Source organism: Eurosta solidaginis, chromosome 5 (assembly GCF_040869045.1).
Source record: "Eurosta solidaginis isolate ZX-2024a chromosome 5, ASM4086904v1, whole genome shotgun sequence".
In the NCBI taxonomy this organism is placed as follows: domain Eukaryota; kingdom Metazoa; phylum Arthropoda; class Insecta; order Diptera; family Tephritidae; genus Eurosta; species Eurosta solidaginis.
In genome coordinates this window covers 220565611-220583021 of record NC_090323.1, presented here as the reverse complement: position 1 = coordinate 220583021, position 17411 = coordinate 220565611, and the positions used below count along the sequence as shown (strand labels likewise).

Here is a 17411-nt window from a genome sequence, read left to right as displayed (position 1 = left end):
ATAAATTTCTAAAGAGAAAAAAAATTCCAAAAAGAAAAAAAATAGGCATTTCAAAGTGGGATTTTTTAAAATTTGCCCCTACGACCCAAATGGGGGGGGGGGGGGGGGGGGGGGGCATCAGAATTCGTTTTAGAGGTATGGTTCCTTCTGCAAAGTTTCTTATTTTGATCCCTAGAATATGATTTTCACAGAGCAATGGGCGATTTTTTTGCCTCCCCACAAATCGACCCGGCCTAATACACATATATATAATACATGTACGCTTAAAATTGCTGCAACATCTAATCTCACACAGATATTGAATAATCAGATTTTTTACTCAACAATTTTTGTTGTGGAGGTGCAGGTGAATGTTGTTGTCGTGATGGTGGCCGCTGTTGTTGTTGTTGTTGTTGCGGTTGTATTGCCGGTTGCCCTTTTTGCGACTCTTGCTGCTGTTGTTGTTGTTGTTGTTGTTGCTGTTGCAGTTGTGATGTGGTCGATGATGGCCTTGACCATAATGTCGACCTCATACCCAATTTTAATGTCTTCAATGTGTCCACATCACATTCCACTTCAGACAATTCAATGCGTTCTGTTTCTATGGGTAATTGATGAAAACCAGCGCTAGGCATTACAGTACATTCAGCCTGTAACTGCAATGGATGCAGGGTGTGTATGCCTCCAGTTCTATTGATATATGGTTTGCGTTGTTGTAAACGAATTTTTGTTGATATCATTGATGTTGTTGTTGTTGTTGTTGTTGAATAGTGCACGTCGGTAAGAGGAGGAAAATTTGTATGGGGTATACATACATATGTATTACAATCAGTCTCATGCAACAAGCAAAATTACAAATGTGTACCTAGAGAATTGACCTTTCATATATGTTTGTTTGTGTATTTATTGGTATGCAGTTATCTTATTATATTTGTCTCAGAATTATATTTTCCAATTTTTCTTTGTGTATCTCACTAATGCTTAAGAAAAACTGCAAATTTTCTTTAAATTCTGTGATTTCGTTGTTTTTGTTGTTTTTATTTAACAACGAGTATTTTGTATTATCTTGAAACAAATATAAATTCGACCAATTAAATTACTGAAGTATTTTGAAATCTTAAAAACTTATCTGTGCACGTTTATGAGAGGTTATAAGTTTAATGGAATGAAATATCAACAATAAATTTGATATATGCTTGATGAAATGCATGATGAACTGGAATAAATGGTAACGAAAAATCCGATGATTTGGTAAAGGTGGGTTAAGCGCTCGATGGGTCGACGGTAGACGTCCTAATCTGTTTGGGATAAGTCGCAGGGAGACAAAAGATGCATATGAGCCATCAAGCAGGAAAAGCGTGGACATAACCATAGGACTACACAATTTCAAAGGTCATGTACAAATCATACGACGTCAGACTCACAAAACCTTCTGATGTTTCTAAAGAGACAAGACTTAAGGGTCAGGATAGTCATAATAACTAGAGACTGCCTCTTGGTGTCACATGCTTATAAGTTAGAGCTCATTACTATCAGCAGATGTAGGAAGTGTGAGCTGCAGGAAGAAATTGGTGAGCAAGTTCTGTGTTCGTGTACTGCGCTCGCTACCTCAAAGCTTAAGCTAGTAGAGGTGATCGAGTTGCCAGATCGCGAGGCAGCAATTAAGCTAGGTCTTTGAAAACTTTTAGTATTTGCTAAGAGAACGGAAATATTCCATAACGTAAATTTTTCCCTTTGGTCGCCAAGCAAATTCTCGTACCACTAGTCACACATTCTGTTTATACGAAATTCTTATTTATCAGCCAGTTCAACCTTAGCTATAATGAAATTTTAAGTTTAAAACCTAGGTTTTAAATCAAAACCCTAAAATGCACTCAAAAAATTTGCTAAAATCGATGAAAATAGCTAACAAAGTAAGGAAAAATTGTATATTATATTTCGCCGTAATAATTCGCCACTATATCTGCACAAGAAATTTTCTTAAAAATGAAAGCAATTTTTTTTCCTTGGCATAGAAAAATTTTCCTAAAGGTGGAGTGTTTAGAAAAAATTGGAAAATTTGCTTCGTGCGAAAAAATTTAAGCAGAATTTTCCCTCGAATTAATGAAAGTTTTTTTTTACCAAAATAATAAATTCTTAGGCTGACGGCGGTAAGCCACGACGTGAAGCAATTTTTATTTTCGTATATTTTACAAGCTTGAAACGTTTCTGGAACTCTGGCAGCTTTTACACTTTTCCATAAGAAATTATATTCATAGCTTTCTATCGGGTGTAAAACTTAATCCCAACTTAAAAACTCCCGAATTACTAAATCCAGATTCCAGTTCAAAATACCGACATGCCCATTTCCAACAATTCTGCGACAGGACCAAATTCCGATCATTCACAACTCGGACAAAACCAAATTCCGACATAAAGTTCTGACAAAAGTCTTGCCTACATGTAAATTGGGAAATCACGTATGATGCCAAAAATATATCTACATCTTCGGTACTGTTCCATTATCTAAGACATTTCTGCACAACAAATTCTTAACCGAGCCTAAAAAAAAAATAACCCTTAACCCAGCCTCGAAAAAAATAACCCTTAGCTCCGAGAAAGCGAAAGAGAAAAACTGACTGCCTTATGTCTGCCTTATGTACTTAAAAAAATGCGTGGTTTTTATAGAATTCTTTCACCAAAAGTAGATAATTTTATCTTTTCGAATCGATTATACAAATCGGTGATTTATTCTGCCCGCTTGTATTTGTAATTATAAAATGTCAGATTTATGAGCTAAATCTCAAAGGATGATCTAGTTATGTGATGCACACGTGGTAAGGACTTTCAAAACTTATTCAAACTGTATAGAGTACAAAGCAACCAAAATTTCTTTATATTTATGTATGTACTTAGTGTAAGATTTACGAACCTACTTAAATGGAAATCGTCAGTATTTTGCCTGTGTCCCAGTTTGTAAACAAACAGTTCCTATTCTATCTACATATATCATGTCTATATTAACCGTAGACCTACGGAAAAAAAATTGGATAATTCTACGTTTAGGGTCGTTTTCGAGCGGAATATATTTCATATTGATAAAATGAATTAAATGCAATATTTGAAAATTGATAACTCATTTTCAAACATTCATATTACTATTAATGCATTTGATTCGTTTACAGATATTTTTTTTTGCAAATGGCACATATCAATTCGGTTTTGTTTTCTGAACTAGCTTTTTTCAGTCACACAATAGTGACACCGTGCTCGTTTCTTGGACGGCTCCGGGTATTGTAGTTGTGAGCTACTGGACTTTGGGTCTGCATTATTCATATCCAGGTCATTCAATCCACTTGGAGTGATTTCTCCTGTACCATGCTTCCGAGAAGCCATGTACGGTTTTGCCAAATCAAGCGCAAGGTCGCGTAAAAATATTTTACGTCGACTCTTTTTTTGGGCAACCACGCAATACTCATTTATACTCATCCATATTATTAAGGCATTTAAGGCCGAAATATCGACTGTATTGGAAAACACAGCCATGGGTTAACGATTAGTTTTTCTTTTACAGCTGTAAGTGGCTAGCATTTTGTCAACGGTATCAACGCCGCTTTAGTTTTGTTGTAGTACTCGATTAATTCCGGAAATTTTTTAGGTAGATTTCCCGTATTGATAGTGTGATGCATTGTGCTCTGTACAACAATGTATTTGTCTTTTCGTCCAACATATGAAACTAACGTAATATTCTGAGTGAAAGCGAAGTTAGATGTATAAACGGGAAGATTTTTGCATTCCAAAAGTTGTACAGGAATACTACGTTTTTTCTACCGCATTGTTTCCACAATTGTTAAATTTTTTTCAAGAAGTTTCTGGCCAAGCTCAAATGAGCTATAGAAATTGTCAGTTGTAATATTGTGACCTTTCAATCCAGTTACAAGGTCCAGTACAACGCGCTGTCTTTGATTCCTCTCCGGCTGATTTCCTGGAAGTTTGCCTAAGAATGGTTGCATGTTACATACATAGCAATATATTGAAGATGCTAGCATCCAAAATTTGATGCCATACCTTTCCGGCTTGCTTTGCATATGCTGGCGAAAACTGCATCTTCCATGGAATACTAAAAGCTGCTCATCGATGGTAACACATTTGCTGGGATTATAATACATTAGCAGCAACTCCAACCATTTGTCCCACAAGTTGCAAATTGGCGCAACTTTGTCACAGTTGTCAGAGTGGTTTCGACGGGAATTTGGGACTTCAAATCGTATGATTCTTTTAATTTTTTGAAATGTTTCCTTGGACATTATAGATCGAACTATAGGTCTTCCATAGGTTTGACAAAAAAGGTCTTTGACGTTCTCATTTTTTTTTAGTACTATGAAGAGGGGAAAAGTACCTGCGTGTTCATTACTTATACACTCCCGCCAAGAGAATAACTGCAAAGTAAGCATGCAACAAGTCGCGATTGATTTCTTTGTGATCTTAACAAAATAGATGTTTTTCATAAGCGTTCGTATTTTTGAAAATTATGTTTTCAATTGAGGTTGGAAAACAAGTAAAAATGCATCTTTGATTGAATCCACACGAGAACTGGCGTATCTTGTTACTCCGGGTCGCTAGTTCAAAACGTTGCAACTTCTTCCTCTTCCAGCTATGTGCAAGTATACTCATTAAGTTAGGAAAGTAGACACAAATACGTTACCTTCAGTTGGGGGTGTTATGCTCCAAGATATTCCATCTTTCGATATCAGAAAATCATAAGATTCCCCTTCTGATATATCCTCACTGTCCTTATCAGAGGACTCGGTCAGGCCAATATTGAGATTACCTTCTTCAGGGTCATACTCCGTATCACTTTGACTAATTACCTCGTCATTATCGCTTTTATCATTGTAACTATTTAGAAAACTCGCAATTTTTATTTTTCTTTTTATACAGCCTTTTCGAAATTCACGTTTTTATTAATTGGCATTGAATGTCAGCTGTTCATAGAATCAGCTGATTTCATTAGAATTACCAACAGTTGCTATAAAATTAGTCTTCAATTGGAAATTTTCGTAAAAATAGTAGTCTTTATTCAATGCTGAATAGAATAGAATGCAAATTTAGTACGGGTCGAAAACGACCCGAAGCGTAGAATTATGGAGTATTTTTCTCAGTGCCACACCATTATGACGATCAATTTTATTTTTAATTAATTTTGTTCATTTCAAATAATAATTAAAAGTCAAGAACTCTCAGACTTCTAATTTTACAAAGTATTGAGTTATAGCCACGTAAGGTAGCGTTTCGGGTTGTTTTCGACCCGAACGTAGGTCTACGGTTAAAATATGTTAGATATACAGTTTTATATCTGCATATCGAATATACGTTATATAGTGACATTAGAACACATAACATAAAAACCCTTTCGTACCCATATATCCGGAGATATGTCTTTTCGTGTTAATTATCTGAATGTGAGGTTTGATGAACTCGTACATCCCAAAACAATAAAAGTTAGTTAGTAAAATTTGGTAAAAATAAATCTGCAATATCCAAATATTGACAAAGAAAAAGCTTTCTATTATTATGACTTGCCCAGACCTGTCGTTGGCATTCCATCCCCTAATTTACAAGATAATTGTGTCCTGCAGATTTTTGAAATGGAATTTGAAAATAATTTACGCCATATTTTTGCCGCGTTCGATAAAATTTACCGCAGCTCCAGGCTCACGGGTATGTATGAGCATATCCAATAAAATGAGTTGCGTAAAATCTATATACAAGCGTTTATGTGCCGATTTAGCTCTACGCAATAATTATTTAATACAATTCCTCTTTCATTTGACCTATTTCATCCCCCTCCAAACCAGCAATCCACTAATCTCATGTTTGATCAATAGGATCCATATATGTACATGATATTTCACTATCATAGCCGAAACTACTCATTAGGCTACCCCCGTCGAGATCTAGACCACCCCCATTGGCCGTATCCTATTTGGGTAATGTTGTCGCTGAAAAAAATTTTGATGATAAAGGTGCTGTAGATGGATTTATTAAAGTGCCCATATTTTCACCGCCTACATTTTGATTTGCCACTGACGTAGGTACCGTTTTATGGGGTATGGGACGAAATTGTGATGATGGCATGCAAGTGACAGGACCAACAGATGCAATTGGATTATTACAACTACTATCTAAAAGTTCTGTGGTTGAATCGGTTTGACTTAATTGAGAGGTGGGATGTGAAGCGCTTAATAAATTATGATGTTGTGCATGATGATGAGCTAATTTAGGGGTTATCAATAAGGGTTGTTGTTGTGATAATTTATTCTTATTGGAGCTGGTGATGCTACTACTACAACTACTATTGTTAGTATTATTGAAATTATTATTTGTGGTTGTATTGGTGGCAAGATTCGATTTTTGTAATTGTAATTGATGTTTTTGTAATTGTTGCTGATGTTGTTGTTGTGTTACAGATGGTGACTTAACCAACGTTGGTATGTGACATTGTATGGAGTCTTGTGATTTGAATGTGCTTGAAATTGATTTTAGATTACCACCACCACCACTAACACTACCACCTATACTTCCAACATTAACACCACCACCAACACCAGCACTACCACATACACCGCGTGGTGATAGTATTTTTGTTGTTGAATTATTTGCAGATGTGGTGTTCATGTTGTTATTTTTACTACTGTTATGATGGCGCGGTGTTGTATTTGTGGAAAATTGATATTGTTGATGATGGTACCTTGAACGACCGCGACGTGGCAATGATTTTTGTTCGGACATTGGTGAGAGATCTGAGGATGTGCTTGATTGTGCTCCGTGGTAGATGATACCTGTGGGTGTGGAGGAAGATTTTTATACATACATTTGTTTTTTATTTTCAACAAAAATGGCATATATACATATTTTTAGTGCTATATTAAATGAGATATGGAGATTCCCAATTATATATAGATGTATTCAGTGCTAAACATATATATATGTATTTCTGGGACTTGTTGACAAACTTCAAAAATTATTTACTTTGGTAGTTCTTCTTATATGTTTCCTTTATTCCTTCACATTTGTTTTTTACCACACCCAAACTGTTGAATGCGATCTGATTGTTTGCAATCTGCGTTTTCAAAGTTTCAAAATTTTAAAGAAAAGAGGCCTAAGCGCATTTAGTTTAACCTTCAATCCGGTTTTCAGCTTTAGCTTAACTTTCCTTCTTCAACATGCAAACTTCCAAAAAAAGGTCTAAGTCTATTCTTTGGTGAAAGAGGAAAGATGCTAAAATTGTATTGCACAAAATTATAAATTAACGATACATAATAAAAAAATAAAAAGTTAGCGCTATTAACCTCCGGCGAAATTTAGGCAGAGCTTCTTTTCCAATTTGCGTCGTTCTTCTTTTAATTTTCCCTAAAATTAGCGGAATGAGACCAGCATGTTTTATGCCGACTTCGAACGGCATCTGCAAGGCAGATGAATTTTCACTGAGAAGCCTTTCACTACAGAAATACACTCAGAGTGTTTGCTCACTTCCGTGGACGAACAAAAAGTTGTTTTAATTGAAAGAGCTTTTTCTAAATTTTTGATGACAATTTGCCCAGAAGTTGAACCCAGAACCCTCGGTGTAGTAGGCAGGGAACGCTACCACCACAATCCAGTTAAAGTTGACTAGAGTTTAACCCTAGAACCCATAACCGCGTACCCGTGTGTCCAGTTGAGATTTTAAACTACTTTAGTGAGAGAACCACAGTCACTAGAGTGTCGAACCTTCTAATCTAAGAAACTACAGTATTTCTGTATATTCTAGATATAATTTCCCAAAGCCGACACCTACACGAACGCATATTTTACAATTTATTTGTTTTAATAGGAAATTGTTATGGGGGATTGTAAAAATATACTAGAAAACATGAATGTTTAAACAAAAAATATTGTATTTTGTAGACATATACTAATTTTTGTGCTCGCAAACGTTGCAGATACAATTTGTCACCGAATGTACCAGGCACATTAGTTTTTTGCAGATGCTGCATGCTTTTCTCATTTTTCCTCTTCGTTTGGGGGTTTCAGTATAACATAGGTTGCAGGATCCAGTTACCGGTTTTCTCGAGCTTGTCGCAGTAAGTAAGTAACTGACTGATCAGCACACAATCTGTAATAATTTTTTACTTATGAATTTTGTTACTGTGCATTTGTAACGGTAAAAATTTGTAAGTGGACGCACGGGTACCCCCGTTATGCATTTGCATGGTATTTTTGATTATGCCCTCTACGGTTAACCTTACCTCTTTTTTCGATAATATCAACTTTAACTTGAGTTTAAATATTCACGCAAAAACCAGGAACTAGTAAATAAAGAAGAGATATATTCCCTATTGCTCTGCAGGTTTGCCATTAGGAATGACAATTTTTATAAGCGTTGTAGCAGGGAAATAACCCGCCTGTACACGTTCTATGCATTCTTAACTTGGCTTTTTCATTGAATGTCACATCCTGACACACTTAGAAAACTAAATACCTTCAAAAATAGAGCAAGGGTGACCTGCCGCATACTGCAGACTTTGGGGTATAATTTTTCTCAACACTCCAATTATTGTATACCTCGAAATATCCATCTAAGAGGCTTGGTAATGAGCATAGTAATACGGCCACGAGATTTCTGAGTTGAACAAAAAATAATAATAATGGATCATGGTTGAATCGGCACAAATAGTACGCTCTTTTTCTGTTCTCGGATTTTGTGATTACAAAGACTTACTTGAAATTTCAAGAAAAATTAGAGTATCTAAATAATACATGGTTCCGTCTCTGAGCTTCGAAAGGGTTCTGGGGACCACAATTGAGCTGTTTACTGTGTCGATCCAGAAATAAGAAGATCGTACAGGCTGCTAGAATACTGCAGTATATTTCAGGCGTAAATTATATCCGCGAAGAAAACCGCAGAAATTCTGTATGAAAGATGAGGCTTGTACAATTAAATACAATTTTTTTTTTATAGTTGAATAAGATTAAATCAAATCGCCGTCATATACATAAATATGTTAAGCACTGTTTCTATTTCGAAATATTTTTTTTTTTGTTTATTTATTTGTTTATTTCGTGTTTGTATTAACTTGTGAAGTTTACAAATGATTGTTGACTGACATTGATTGATTCATTGATTTCCGAATCAACTAATTTTTGTGTAAAAATGTTTGTTTGTTTATATGTGTATGTATCTATGCCGATGTGTATTTGAGATAACTATTTTTGTTGTTGTAGCTTTTAGTAAACATATGACACTGTGATTGAAAATTAACTAACTAGGTTTATGTTTTTTGTTGTATGTATGTATCTGTTTATATATAGGAAATACTTTTATATACATAAGCGTTTATAGAGTTCGATATAAACATTTTTTGTATCTCTTTCGTTTCCAGTTTTTATGTTTAATTATCTACGTAGTTGTACATATTTCACTATAAGGTCATTTGCCTGCATTTGATAGATACTACAGATATGTTTTCGATATGTTGTGATTTAGAAAATGTTGAATTTTTTTAGAGTCTGTGAATAGAATGCAAAAAAAAAATATATATATATATAAACTATTTGTATTTTGTAACGCGTTAATAATTTTAAATACTCTAACCCGCTTATTCATGATAAATAAAAAAAGGTTTATAAAGCTCTTATAATTGGAAATATATATGGAAATGTCATTTTGAAAAGCTTTATAAGCTTCTTCTATTTTTTCATAAATAAGTAGGTCAATATTTAAAGTAAGCTGAAGCGAAATTTTAGTTTTCGAAAAAACAACACATTAAATTTTTTCATATGCGGTTTTGGTTCAACATTGGCTTGGAAAGGTACAACTACGTGATGGAATACACTACAAAGAAAATTTGTGTTAATATACAAACATTTTATTTACGTATACATATTAGAGCAATTCCAAAGATATACTATGCATCGTATGTCCTATGTTTCTATCAAATGTTATATTGAAAACAATTTGAAACTTAGAAATTTACAACGAATACAACACTCTTGTGAATTGCCCAATTGAAATTGTGTTGGTGTAGATTCATTTAGGGGTAACATTGTAAAATGAATTGATATTGGGAATCTTAAATACATATGTGGCGGTAATAAAATGTGATGAGCTCGTTTAGGCATTAATTCGATATCCGTATCTACTGTATTACTACACAAATTAAATCAATAACTTAAATAAAGCTATGTGAGTAATGAATATTCAAGGAACTTAAATAAATTTTTGACAAAACTATAATGCACTATATTTCAACTATCGGTATCAGTCGTGTTTTTCCTGTACTTTTTGTAAAAATATTCGATTTCATTGCGTTTTATTAACCACATAAATGGACACTAGACTGGGTTGGCCCCCATACAAAAAAAAAAAAAAGTTGCTAATGTCCGCCCCTAAATTTGAAGATTATGTTGAGAGGGTTTCGGAAAAATTTTTTAAAATTTTTTTTTTTTTTTTTGATCCTTCGAAATACAGCCGAAATAATACAGCCTAGAGAAGCTTCACATTTCCGTTTAATGTCCTTGTAAATTTTGTTAGCTGACCTAATCATGTGAAAACGACTTCATAGCTTAAAAGGACATTAAACGGAAATGTGAAGCTTCTCAAGGCCAAAATAATGACATATCAATTTTAAAAATAGGACGTCAAATAACCAAGTTGCAACGAAAAAACCATTTCGGCTGTATTTCGAAGGATCAAAAAAAATTTAAAAAAAAATTTCCGAAACCTTCTCAACATAATCTTCAAATTTAGGGGCGGACATTAGCAATTTTTTTTTTTTCAACCAGTCTAATTGACACATATGTAATTACATACGTACAAAGGGTGGGACGAAAATACGATTTTTTTTTTCATAATTCCGTCTGCTTATAATAAATGTATGGTTTGAAATCATAGAAAATTTATAAAGCTGTTTTAAATTTGAAAATGTTCAGCTTATATTTTCAGATTGTCTGATTCAGTTTTATGCTTGGTTTACACTTGGTCAAATTTGACCACAAACTTGACCAAAGCAATGAAAATGGCTTGTCATACGACGTAAAGTGCGTTCGCCGTTTGTTTTGACTACAAATTGATAACTAAACCAACCAAAAAGTGAAAATGACAACTGCCCAACGGTATGGCAAATTTTACATTCAAATTTCGTTTGCTAACATGTTGGCAATTTATTTTCGTTTGCCAACTGGCATCAGAAAATATTGCCACATCGTTTGAAACAAGAAGAAATAATGTAACGGGTTGTGAAATAAATGAACACAAAATCTTAGCGTGCGTTTCGAGCACGCATTGATTTGTCGATTTGGTGTCATTAATGTGACATAATGGAAACGCCTTTGACCTCAAATGACTGCCGGTTCAGTTTAAGGCAGTTTCTGATGTCAATCAATTAAACCTTAAAAAACAAAGCATACATTTTCAAATAATTTCATCGTCAAATCAACTAACTTGAATTAAGTTTAATATATATTTACAACCGATCCATCACTTGGCTCTTGTTAAAGTTTCCAAATCCATAAAGTTAGAGGCATTCAACTTCATTTTAAAAAGATTTAATTTTAATGAATCCAGCAGGGATTGAATGCGCTCCAAATGCTTTCATTTTATGCAAATTTATTTAAGCACACTTAACATATTTTCGTCCCAACTTTATACGTATGAGATGAATATACCAAAATACGATATATGCAACCTTATATGTATGTAGTATATATGTAGTGTAATAAATCATGCCAACAATTTTATTTTCTTTTTTTTTACGTTTGTGCCAGCGGGTTAATTAAAAGCGGAAAATGAAAATAACAACAATACTTACTATGTTTAATTTTGCCTTCATGCTGATTGGATGATTCCGTGCGACTTGAGGTTAATTGATCCTGATCCGATTCCGATTCTTCACTTTCTGGTTCAGTTTTACGCGAATGTCGGCGACGGTTTTTCGATGACTAATTGCACAACAGCACAAAAGCATGAATTCGAATTGCACGTGAAATACGTGAGATGATATGAAAAATAGAGCGGAAAATTACAAAAGTCAATTAAAATGTGTCCTGCGGTGTTTGTTTTTTTTTATCGAATGAGACAGAAGCGAGCGAGGAATAAGGATTAGCATTTTACATAAAAAAAAGAGGAATGGTCAAATATATCTACTTGCTGAAATATAAGAAATTAATATATGAAAAAAGATCAGTTAATAAAAGTAATATACAGTAAGATAGGTAATTATGAAGGAAAACTGAAAATCGACGATATGCAGCGGTGAGCGGAGGAATATTTTTAGTGAGTTATTTAACTGCTGATATCGTTTAAAAGCTGCGCCAAATATCTAGAGAAGTGCTGAGATAGCAACAAATATTGAAACTTACAAAACTAGGATTTAACTTTACTGTTTTCCTTAATAAAAAACAAACCTATTTAAACTGTTAAAAGTAGTAGCGAAATCATATATAAAAAAAAATTCCAGCAACTATCAAACATCGAATGTGGTTCATTATAAAGCCATTTACTTAATGCACTTAAACTAATAAATGTTTTGCTAGGCTAGATATTAGACATCGTGGATCGAAAAAACAAAAATGCAGACCAAACTTAAAAGTCGAGTGGTTTCCCTTCTTGTTTGGAAATTGATACCAATTTCAAATTTTAGAAAATTTGCTACCAAAAAAAAAAAAAACATTTTTGAGCAAGTAAAGGAATACTGGGTAGTACGTGAGGTCTGGAACAATACTCTATAAAGCGTGCAACTACTAGCGTATGCTGATGACATTGATGTCATTCGCGTGAACACCCGCGCAATAAGTTCTGATTACACCAAACTAGAAAAAGAAGGGGAGAAGATGGGTTTGATGATATAGTAGGACAAAACGAAGCACCTGCTGTCATCGAGCAAAGAGTCAGTACATTTGCGCCTGGAAACCCACTAATTTGGGACCGAGTATTAACACGAACGACAACATCAGCTCTGAAACAACTCTCTTGCCAACAAATACTACTTTTTACTACGTAGACAATTTAAAACTAAAGTCCTCTCTTGGCAAACGAAAATTATACTCTACAAGTCATTTTCGTACCTATTCTGTTATACGGTGCAGAATCATGGACCATGACAGTATCAGATGAAACGGCTCTGGAAGTTTTCGAGAGAAAAGTTCTTCGGGTAATTTATGGACCTCTACGAATTTGTGACAGTGAGTACCGAAGAAGATTCAATGACGAGCTGGATAAGCTTTACGCAGGCATCAACATAGTCCAGCGAAATAGAACGCAGCGGCAACGTTGGCTAGGCCATATTATGCGAATGAAAGATGACGTTCCGGCTAAAAAAGAATCGGAACCCACCTACGGAAGCAGAGGAAGAGGGCGGGCCCCTCTCCGCTGGAAGGACCAGGTGGAAAACGATTTTAATTCCTTTGGTGTGACCAATTTGCGCCATTTAGCTCAGTGAAGAAGCGCCATTCAAGTCAGTTAGTAAGTAAGAAAAAGCGGTTGAGCTAGCTAAAAAGACGGCCTCCCTAGAGCTTTCTTCGTTCCCCCAGCAGATCAGGAGACTTAGAATATATCCGCGGCAGGTATGCCTATCGTAAGTGGCGACTAAAATATCAAATTGATTCAAGGGATTGTGTAGTGCAATCCTTTCAAAGTGTTGCTAGGGCAAAATATAGCTTCTCCAACCCAATTGTCAACCTCGCCTACCCATGGCGGATCATCTTACTTTAACAGCCGAGTCTCTGCCGACCCCAAGTTCCTCACGGATCCTGGCTATGCCCTTGAAGGTTTCATGTGGTCATACCAAATCGTTACCGAGATGGTCGGGCTAGTACCTAAATGCTGCTTGTTGCTGGAACGTATCGGATCTGCATTCTGCAAAGGACCATCAACATCGATAACACACCACAAGGTCGGGTAGTGTCCTTATCGTTACAACAACAACAACAACAAACTTTCTCCGTACACGACCAAGCGGGAAAGTGTGGACCCAAGCACGGGCCTGCAAAGTGTCGAAAACAATGTTTAAGACTTACAAGTTGAGGCTTAACAAGTTATTCCTACCACTAAAAATATTCGACTGTTGGCACATGGCGGGTACTTTTTACAAAAATATATACACAGTGGTGGCGATAAAAAATATTTTGTTGTCACAGTTAGAACCAGTCAACACTTTAGACCGTCCTGTGAATAAATACGTTAGACAGAGCATTCTAAAAAGTTCGTTAAGGTCCCACAAATTTGCTCCTAAATTTTCAGCCAAAATTAAGGTGTTTAGTATTCATGAGTTACCGCTTGGTGGCGCTGAGTATAGAGGTAAATAAAATTCATCCAACTTGTTTCCAGTGTTGGGCTAACGGAACGAAGAGGAACCCAATATTTCAACCACACCTTCAATTAAATTTACGTTACTACATATCAGTGTATCTTGACAATATTTTAACGAAATCGATGTTGATTGTTCCGATAACTTGTTGAATGCTTTCTTTTTAGAAAGCAAATCTTTCTTGATATCGTTTTGGTTAGTGATTCTAGATGGAGTAATAATTTTGACTATTAATATTTTAAATCCAAGCCTGAAAAGTATGACACCTTCATTAGCTGTGTTGGGTAGAAATCAGAGGTCAGCTTTACACAGGACATTTTTGCTCTCACTACATATGCGAAAGGGCAATCACTTTCATATTATGGAGACTCATTGTATAAATCAATTTTGATATGACTACCACGAAGACCGACCTTTTCCCACATTTATATAATTTCTGGTAAATCCACGTTTTCATACAGAGTATATCTACTTCTCAACTGAGATACAAAACACTAAACAATAAAAATAGATAATTAGAAAATTTTTAAGATTTACTTAAATCAGTTTACAATTACTAAACAAATAATGATTTTTTGAATTGTTTAAATTTTTAGACGCTAGCAAACTAAGTAGTATTTTAAACCAAAGCAAGCTTTGAATTTACTTAAGCACAAACTAAAATTACGAACAAAATCTAAACAAAACAAAATACATAAGAAAATAAACGCACGATATTATGAAATGGCGAGGTCTGATAATGATTATAATTTGTCTTTGTTGGACGTTGATTGTGATTATAATTATAGTTCAGGTGATGGTGGTGATTATGGTGTTGGGTTGGTTTTAATACCGCTGCTGGTGGTGGTGACGAACAACCCTCGGTCAATGCACGCTCATGATACATGAAAGAATGCAAAAGCGTATTAGCTGCACCGGCATGATGTGGCTGTGACATGTTTGCCGTCTCGGATAATTGAAATGTTGCATACGGTGATATATCCTCGGATGTCTCTATTTGCGATAAATATAATAAAAAAAAAGCAAACAAAAATTAGCAATTAGTTAGAAAAGTAAATTAAGTCAATAACATGTTAAAATGTTGTAATGGATTAGCATAAGATGAATATGTTTGTAGATGTATAAATACGTAGACATTTATTTACGTATGTAGGCTTCTTTGTATGTGTATCAAATAGCACCACCTAATTAGTCAGTAACTGAAAAGGAAATGGCTTTGACATTGCCGTTCTCACATTGTAATAGTGCCTATTGTAAGGAGAACGCTGACGGTGATGAAGGGTGTAATTACTGTTGGTTGTAAAGTGCAAGCATTATTTATTACACATTGATGTCAAGCAATGTCACTGCACTTTGGCATATGATTCGCACATATTTATAAGTTTAGTGGTACCGGCGACAAGAAAATTAAATGTATGCAAATGTTTGTACGCTAACCACTTATTAGTAAGAAAAATACAAAATTTTATAAATGACATTTCTATAAATAAATAAATTAAAAGCGCGATAAGCTCCGACAAGTTTTAGGACCGAGTTTCCCTCCCAATTTGAGTCGTGCTCCCTTTTTAATTTTTGCTACAAATTTGCAGAACGGGACCTACATGTCTCATGCCGACTCCAAAGGGCATCTGCAAGGCACATGAGTTTTCACTGAGAAGCCTTTCATGGCAGAAATATACTCGAAATCACTGCTGAGGGGCGACTTCGATTAGAAAAACTTTCTTCTAATTGAAAAAACTTATTTTTTAAATATTTATGCTGCTTTGTATGGGGTGTGAACCCAACTTCCGAAAGATAGGCAGAGAATGCTGCCACGACACCACGGCGTTAGTTACAGCTATAAGCTTCAAACTTAACTAGACGATTACAAATATAGTATATATATAAAGTTGTCTGAAAAAATCGTGGAGATCTGTCATATTAATAGTATATACTCCATACAAACCGATTGTTCAGATAAGGAGCTTTTCGTTACTTTTCGACTAAAATACCAAATTAATTCAAGGGGTTGTGTAGTGCAACCCTTTCAAGGGCCTGCTAGCGCAAAGAATAGCTTCCCCAACCCAATTTTCGAACTCACCTACCCCGTGGCGAATCCTGTTTATTTTACAGCCCTGACGACCCCAAGTTCCTCATCTATCATGGTTAAATGTAGTCATACCAATCGTTCCCGATATGGTTGGGCTAGTACCTTAATGGTGCTCGTTACCGGAACGTACCGGATCTGCATCCAGCAAAGGACCATCAACATCGATAACACACCACAAAGCCTTCGGGTAGTGTAGTGATCGCTACAACAACAACAGGAACTTTTCGTCATTTCTGCCCCATTTTAACAGCCAAAAGCTGCAAATTTCATCAAATGCAGATAAGTGATTCACGGTCATAGCTATCTTATGCAGACCATAAGAAAGTGAAACTTAAGCCGCTGTTTTTCGCATGCTAGTTGAAATAAAGCGCTAGGTAGATTAGCGACATGCATAGAAACCAACTACACAAAGCAAGCTTGTTCAGTTGGTTAAGCGGTTTCAGATGAAATTGATCAAGCAACAGCCCACCATAAAAAGTAGTGTCCTTTCACGTGCCCAACGCTTTTATTTAATTGCCTGATCAACGCCCTATATTGATGAGGAGTGGGATGGACTAGTACCTAGGACCTACTTAATTATTTTCTAGCTTTTATTATTATTATTACTTCATGTAAGTATTGTTCTCAATAAAACAGTTTAACTTAATTTTTTTTATTATTTTATTTAATTCTCTGTTTGAGTGTCAAAAACGTACTGCAGCAGAAGTGGAAACGTCAAAACAGCTAAAAAGTACGAATAAGCTGGTAAATTTACAAAACCTGTGTGGTTCTGCCGTGATGAAACTGTTTAGCTAGTTGATAGGTTCTTTTCAAGCACGATTGCCCAAAAAAAAATAAATTTTGTATCGATATATGTATATTTTATTTGATATTTATCGAAAATGTGGCTTAAGTTTGTATGGGTATCTCTTCTCTATGTATTACATCTATATCTATAAAATTCAATGTCTGTTCGTTTGGGACTTTCTAACTTCTGAACCACAACATAAAAAGCCATGCATTTTTGTTTTGTGATTCTA

At 35.1% G+C, this 17411-nt stretch overlaps 1 protein-coding gene across 3 annotated transcripts in view; it reads right to left on the bottom strand.

The window, feature by feature from the left end:
• Positions 1-287: 287 nt before the first annotated feature.
• The window catches only part of Dscam2 (Down syndrome cell adhesion molecule 2), a 392154-nt gene continuing 375030 nt past the window's right edge, over positions 288-17411 (bottom strand). The window contains exons 20-23 of one of the 3 annotated variants that reach the window (XM_067788438.1): positions 15136-15296; positions 11808-11937; positions 6710-6800; positions 288-669 (exon numbers count right to left, since the gene is read on the bottom strand). In XM_067788438.1, coding sequence (XP_067644539.1) covers positions 288-669; positions 6710-6800; positions 11808-11937; positions 15136-15296 — 764 coding nt within the window. Of the gene's footprint in view, positions 670-6709; positions 6801-9251; positions 9508-11807; positions 11938-15135; positions 15297-17411 lie in introns of those variants that run through there. The other 2 variants (XM_067788437.1, XM_067788436.1) reach the window with 2 other exon arrangements.